At 33.7% G+C, this 7,924-nt stretch overlaps 1 protein-coding gene across 1 annotated transcript in view; it reads right to left on the bottom strand.

Annotated features, from left to right (window-relative positions):
- Nucleotides 1–5,338: 5,338 nt before the first annotated feature.
- MEOX2 (mesenchyme homeobox 2) overlaps nt 5,339–7,924 on the bottom strand; it is a 74,882-nt gene continuing 72,296 nt past the window's right edge. The window contains exon 3 of the mRNA XM_077122438.1: nt 5,339–6,738. Within this exon, the coding sequence (XP_076978553.1) occupies nt 6,514–6,738 (225 nt within the window). The 3' untranslated portion in view covers nt 5,339–6,513. The remainder of the gene's footprint in view (nt 6,739–7,924) is intronic.

The following is a 7,924-nucleotide window of genomic DNA, read 5'->3' as shown; positions in this document are numbered from 1 at the left end:
TGAAACTTGTTAGTTTAAAATATATGTATTTAAGGTAAGAAAAAACAAAAGAATAATTAATATTCAAAATAAATTCCAAAACATTGAATGTAAATGGTCAAAATCAATATTGGTTTTGCCACCATAACTTGAAAACTGACTAGCAGGAAAATATTGATAGTGAGAAATGGAATATACAGGTCATAAATGTCAGCCGGCCATGGCGAAGTGCTCCTCTCTTCAAGGTGCTCCAGTGCAGCTGTGGATGCTGCTTCCCAGCACTCAGAGGATGGAAAAGGTTTGTGCATTGAGCAGATAAAGTTGAACTGAACTGATGACACAAACATGCTGAACAGGAGTGGTTCCAAATGTGCTCCAAGATTGAGGAACATGTTCACAGAAATCAAAACATGAATGAGGATGAAGCAGCACATCATTCCTAATTGGTACTCAAATATGTGTAGAATGAAAGAAAAAATGAATAAATGAATGAATCGCATTTACTATTAATCACAATATGGCCAAAGTAACCTGAAAAGAAAATCAGATTTCAGGTAAAGTTCTTTTGAATAAGTTCTTTGATTTACTAATTCTGTGATATCAAAATGGTGTAGAAGATTCTCCATAAAGTAGTCCTTTAGTAATTTAAAATTTGTCATTAAAAAAAAAAAATTCAAAAACGGAAGTGTCCATGAAGAAAGAGAAATGACGTTCTGTTTGCTTTCTATTTGGCTTACATTAAAGCAACTTATGTAATGCTTTGCAAGCACTAGGAAAATTTTATTAAATAATGAATTTTATTATCACCAGTAATTTCACGAATAACTTTCAGAATTCACACAGGATCTTTCGTACATCTGGAGCCCATTTTGATTGCTCTCTTCTAAAATGAAAGACCGAGAAAATTTTTTCCTCAAAATATGTTTTTTTCTTCCTAAGACATGATGTTTTTGTTAAAAGGTTCCATCACCACGCTTCTGCCCGCTCCTCCATGTGTGTTTCTGATACAATCAGAGAAAGTTTACCACAATGGCACTTTTTAAAGGTACATGTTTATCTTCATAACTGCCTCATTCAGTGTTTCTCAGCTACATATGTGGCTTGATTGAAGACATGGCTGGTAACTTTTAGAAGAAATGTAATTTGTAAATTTGCAATTGACCGGAAAATGCTTGCAATTTTTATTCTTGCTGGTTTTATCTACTCCACAAAAAGGGCTTTTCATTCTCTATTTTTTTAATATGCTACTAGCAATTGAGGGAGAAAATATGTTTCAATGGAGACTCCTAAGTTTGTACATAATCATTAATTTGCCCAAATCAAAAACCCTAGAAAAATTAATATTAACTATATATGCCACCATTGAAAATCATCAGTACAACCTCTTATTAAGTTAAAATACAGTAATTATTTAATTTTTGGTCATTCAATTTGCTTAAGTAAGATGACAACATTCACTGTCAGTAGAATAAAATCTGCATTCATTGAGTCTATTGATAACATATTTAAGAAATGTCATTTTTTAAAAATTAGTTTGATTTCTTATACTAATTGCCCGTTGCTTTTTTTAAACAAGCCTCTCTAGAAAATAACAAAAAAAGACTGTAATACTTGCACATCCATAACAACTGTTAAAAAAGTGTTTCCCTAGATTCTTTATCAAAGTAATGAAATTGATAATTTTTAAAAAGGTATTGATAACTATAATTTTAGAAGCATGTAATACATGACAATTTATGTCAAAATTTATCTAAATTATGTAGATAATTTAATACATTTAATGTGTAAAAAGTTATTACCAACTTTTAAGAAAACCAAACATCCTAACTGCAAAATATACTAACCATATGAACATTTAATTTAAAAATATGAATTTTAATAAACTTATTAAGATGTTCAACTACATTAGAACACAAACAAATGGAAATAAAAACATACTTTTCCATCATATTCACAAAAAATCAAAAATAATTCTAATGGTTAATATTGTCATAAAAATGGGGAAATGGACAATGACGAGTGTAGATTTGTAATTTTAGATTGGAAATTGGAAATGCATACCAAAAGTTCTAACAATGAGCATAAGTCCTTGGACCATATAATCTAATCCTATTTTCATAAACTTCCCCATGGGAAAAATTGGAGTTTGCAAAGACATATGGAAAAGAGGGTTTGTTCCAAAATTCTTTAGGGAAATCCTGGGGGTAAAAAAGAAAATATCCAATGACGGAATTTGTTCAATAATACACGCTACAGTCATATGAAAGATAACTGCAGCTAATGTGCTTATTTTCTATTAAGCAAAAGTAGCAGCTTACAGAGTAGCGTGCATACTACATTTCCATTATTATTCAAAAATGCATTTATGTAAATAGTTTCAAATTTTTATTTCTTATAAAAAATTTTTTTAAGTGTTTTTTACCCCTGTGCACTCACTCAGCACAAAGAAAAGCATTTCTCTTAAGGAAATATTTTAATATGATTGCTAATGAGGATTCCTAGATCTACTTAAAGAGGCTTGTGAAGCTATCTAAGAAATTGCTTTTAGTAAGCAGGGTCATGTGAGGATTCTAATAGTATACATGAAGTTATCAGATAAAGGAAAAGTCATGATTAATCAACATATCATTCATATGTAGATTGCTTTTTACCTTTATTTATTTATACTTGCATGGGCAGGCACAGAGAATTGAACCAGGGTCTCCCGCATGGCAGGCCAGAATTCTGCCACTGAACCACCATCACACTGCCTGACTGGTTTTTGATGAACGAATTCAACAAGGGGAGCTGACAAGAAAACACAGTTTTCCCCAAAATCGTTCAAAGAAAAAGATGAAGGCGTTTACTAATTAAATATTTATATTTGATATTTTAGACATTATATTGTAATCTAAATACCACTCTACCCAAATATTAACTGAATTATTTTAACACCATCTTATTAGTCAATAGAATCTGGCATAAGCGACTTATTCTTCAAAATCACCATCCTGCATATATATGGAAATAAAGGTGAAAAAATGTTTCTGTAAACCTTTCTACTCAATAACCCAGGATATTGTGCTGTCTTGCTTTTGATTTTTCTTAGGTCTAAGCTCCTTCTAAACCACCCTGAAGAGAAGACTAGATTTTGCTTTTGTAAATTTTCCAGTAATAATATATATCACAAACTCTGTCCTTGAAAACCAGCAGCATGAAAACCTAAAATATTTATGTCTACAATTTGTTCTGCTTTTCTTTCTACCCTCTAATCCCTTCCGTTTATGCCAAAGAAAGCCCTTATTGAGTTCCACAGGTCACTCCTGCATTCATTTTACGTAATGTCATTCAGGAATATGTTAAAACTGTAGGGAGCAGTGAGGTGGGGGTGGCGGAGAGGATGATTTTAAATGCATTCAGTTCATTCTGAAAAACAAAATGGCAAACCCAGGTCTTATATATAAACTCTGGAGGGGATAGTATAGGCTGAAAACCTTAGCTAAATATGGGGAGTAAGGGTTAATTGGGGTCATGTTAATGGCATGAAATATGTACATCAGTTTTGGAGAAAACTTTGTAATGTTCATCCCTGTGGATCCCACTGGAAAAATCACCCTAACCATGATTCCACACTATTTTCAGAGAGGCACTTTCATGCTGTTATAAATTTCCACAGACCTAAAGGTCTGAGGCAGAATGATGTGAAATGGGCATTATGTAATAAGATACTATGGCATGCCAGAATCCCAGCATAGAATAAAAACGAGTATGGTTCATTTAGATTTTGTTCTTTCTGGAGTAAATTAAAACCAGAAAGTATAGGAAAATATCTTAGCTTCTGCACAGGAATTTAATTCTAGAGGGATGTTGAGGCATTATCAAGCTAACCTATGCACCTCTTTTAAGACAGGAGACAAACTATTCCAAAAAGAAAAAAGTTCTTTAAAATGAATCTGGTCTGCTCATTTACTTGTGTGTGGTCAATGTGCCAGCATGTTTCGACATATTACATGATGGATAATTTTATGTCTCATGGTTCAAATGATGCCCCTTTTTGGCCAGTCATGTACTTCCTGCCTGGTGAGTCTGTGTACTTGGGAGTTAATTTTACAACCTCATTTTAGGATAGCTGACAATTCTGCAATAGGGGTGGGGTCTGTGACCCAAATGCCTCGCATTTCCTAAATGCATTATCTACACAGAATCACTTTTTCCTACTGCATTTATCATACTACATTGTAATTCTTATATCTTTCTATTTGGCTACAACCATTTGCTCTCTCAGCTACTCTTAAGTGGCCCTTTCCTTCTGATTTCTGGAAATTATTTTGCTGCCCAAATGAATTATTCTCCACTCATCGCTAATCAATTCAACTTGACTTCTATCTTCCAATTTCTCCGACTTTGCAAGATGTTTTGAATTTAAATCCTATTCTACAATAAGACAGTTAGTCTACCCAAGTACAAATCAAAACAAATATACTTTGCATTCATTCGAAGGATTGTGTGAAGTGTATGTTTCATAACTTGAAACTTCTATCTCAATGATCTCCCCTCAAAGTTAATTTAGAACTTTGGATGACTGCTGTGATAAAATAAAAGGCAAAATATGCTACAAACAATCTAATTATTTACTTAATTTTCTGAATACTTTATATCATGTTAGAAGAAGATCAAATCAAGTTAATCTAATTTAAATAATTTTTCTCTATTACTATTTCTAATTAGTTGTGGGAGGGAGGCTGGCAGCTGACAATGTTTCCAGTATTTGGGGTTAAATTTTTAGCAAATGAAAAGCAATGTTATAAAGTGTTTATATTAAATAAGACTTAGGCATCCAATGCATGTGCAGTTGTGTGGGACACAAAATAAATTGTTAACATAATCCTTGACCTCTAAGGGTCTACAGTGATCATTTCCATCAGGTGTGTGGATTCTAATTATTTTTATGCGGCTTGTTTTTCACATCTATGATTCTGGATCGTTTGACTTAAATAATACTATTGGATTAGTTCATATATATTGTGATTAGCTTTTTAAAAGTATATCATTTTTATTTGCCTGTGCTTGGTGACTAATTTAGCTTTTACTCTTTTTAATCTTTGATTTTGTAAAGCATATCAAGGATACATTCGACATTTTCTTCGAATTAAGGACATTACTTAATATATACCAAATCTGAGAAGCTCTTTTGATTACCTGAGGATTGCTTTATTTCTGTCATAACAAAAATATTTAAGAAATGTTTTAAAAAGATATAGTGTAGGGGATTAGTAATTTATGGTAATCTAGATTTACACAAAAGCAGATGAATTTGGCACTTTGCTAGGTATTTATATTACAAGAGCAAAATTTAGAAAATCACAGTAGGGAGACGAAAATTATTTACAAAGGATCATTTATTAAACACTTTTTTACAAAATACAAAGGTTCTTCTGTATGAATACAAAATCACATATGAAAAAATAATGACTTTTTACTGAATTTAAGACGTTCAGAATATTGTTGTCTATTCACACAAGGAATCAACTTTGCTTCGCAATTTGTGTAACAGCATTGTCAATGGGGGCGTCCATTTTCTTGTTAAGTAAATCATATTCATTATAGCTAACATTTTATAGAAGGAAATCAGACATCTGTCATACTAAGTTCTTGCTGCAAGGTAACTGATTTGCCTATGATCCTAAAAAACTTTTTCAAGCTACAAGATAGGAAGAATTGAGGAGCTAGGTACGTTTTATAATAACGTATTAGCAGCAGTTGATAGTAAATGCAACAGAAAATTTGTTTTGTCTGTGGTACAAGAATATGTTCTCTCAGACCCTACTGTGTTTTTCTCTACTTGAACACAAGTAAGCAGGTAATGACTGTCTTTGGGATGACAAAATGTATAAAGAGACAAGAAGCTGGTTGTCATCAGGAGTGCCAATTTTCATCAGCTAATATGAATGTGTTGCTAAAATTAGTGAAGACAGGAAAATGGCAATAATAATATATACAGAGTTAAAATACATTTCTTATCCACTTAAGAGGGATTTCAGGCACTGTGGCTGTTCAGGATAAAAGTTTCATGGTTTACTCTTGATAGCAATTTAATTTTCAGTGCAAGCAAAAGCAAATACCTGCCCACTGTCATAAGCATGACCATGTACATCTGGAATGTTCAAAGCAAATTCATCTTCTGCATCTTCACTGTTGAGGCACCTTGAACAACAACAAAAAATGTCTTATGGTTTGCTCTTGATAGCAATTTAATTTTCAGTGCAAGCAAAAGCAAACACATGCCTGCCCATGTCATAATCATGATCACATGTATCTGGAATATTCTGGAATATTCTGGAGAGCAAGTTCACGTTATCCGTCTCCTCTTGCGGAGGCATCTTTAGTAAGTGACCTTCAGGTGACCCCTCTACAGAGCACGAAAACCAGACTGAGGTGCCTGGATTTAACAATATTGACATGGCTGCCATGGTCATCTCCGTGTGAAGGACGCTTGGGCACGGCTCTTCACCACCACGTTTCTTTCCTGAGAATGGCGCGACCCCTCTGCGGGCATCATAGGTGCGCGTGGTCTGAGCTGTGGTCACTGTCGGGGCTGTCTTCGTGTGCCAGCGAGTCCCCTGGGGGCGGGAGGGTGGCTGCCCCAATCCCCGAGAGCTCTGAGGGGAGAAGGGTTCCTTTTTTCACATTCACCAGTTCCTTCTCGCGAGCTGCAGCTCCTTGCTGTCCTCCTTTCACCCTCTTCCACTTCATCCTCCTGTTCTGGAACCAGACCTTCACCTTTCACAAAGAAAGGAAACAAACATCAAAAAAAAAAAAAAAAGAAAAGAAAAGAAAAGAAAGAAAATTAAATGGACATTTTCCCTCCTTTTTTGGTCATCAGTGAAAAATAATCCCTCAAAGGCTTTTACAAGGACACTATAAAGGAGCAAATATGAAGAGATCAAAACTGAATGTAATCAGGTTCCATGCTCATGATGATAATCTTAAGACTTCTGGAACTACTATGTTTTGTTGTTATAACATATGATATTACAAATGGGAGAAGACGAAAGAACATTATCACGCAAGGTTCCTCAAAGATAATTGGCTCTATAAAGAGCTTCTAACAATTACAACTAACATTTTAATATTTGTTTTGGTCAAACGATTTTCCCCCAGGTTGTCCTTTGACTGGATATAGAGCTGTCAATTTCTTGAGCCAATTTAAAATATGCTCAGGGAGGTACTTATGAAGAGACATCTGAAAGGTCCTTCTGTGCCATTACAATGAACTGCTGCTTTCACCAAGTTTTACTGGACTAGTGCAGCTCACAGGGAACCCATCTTCTGAGTACTTTTTTTAATTTTATTTTTTGCTTTTAGCACTTCCATTTTACTTTGCAAATAGATTATTCTAATCATTTCCTAAAACTATGGTCAAGAATAACCATTCTCTTCAATTCTTTAGTTAAGTGATACAACTGAGATTACGTATTTCATAATTCACATCAATTTGTATCAATGCTTTCCTTCTAAAAGTTTAATAGAATTTGCCTAGTACATTTAATGTACACACAAGTCATAAAATAAATAAAATATACATGCATTAAATGATCATCCATTATCCATCAGAATAATATTGGCACAATCGCATCTTCTGGTTATGTGTCCCTTTCACATCGCGCATTTTTGTAACTTGTGTTCTTTTCATACTGCACTTGTCCGTCTACCCCACCTGAAGATACCACAAGCATGAATTTTGCATGTATCTTCCTCATACCTTTCTTTAAAAAACAACAAAACAACAAAAATTATGTAGCTTTCATCACAACATCTGATCCTAAAATATGCACTGTTCACTTTTGCTTGTCTTTTAGGCTCATCAGAATGAATTGTTTTTGATTCATTCCTATATTCATTCATGTTGACTACTGAATACTATGCTATTGTGTTAATGTATTACAATTTGTCTTCTTTATTTTTT

This window comes from Tamandua tetradactyla, chromosome 1 (assembly GCF_023851605.1).
Source record: "Tamandua tetradactyla isolate mTamTet1 chromosome 1, mTamTet1.pri, whole genome shotgun sequence".
In the NCBI taxonomy this organism is placed as follows: Eukaryota; Metazoa; Chordata; class Mammalia; order Pilosa; family Myrmecophagidae; genus Tamandua; species Tamandua tetradactyla.
The sequence above is the reverse complement of the archived record's forward strand: the minus strand, read 5'-3'. Positions and strand labels throughout refer to the sequence as shown.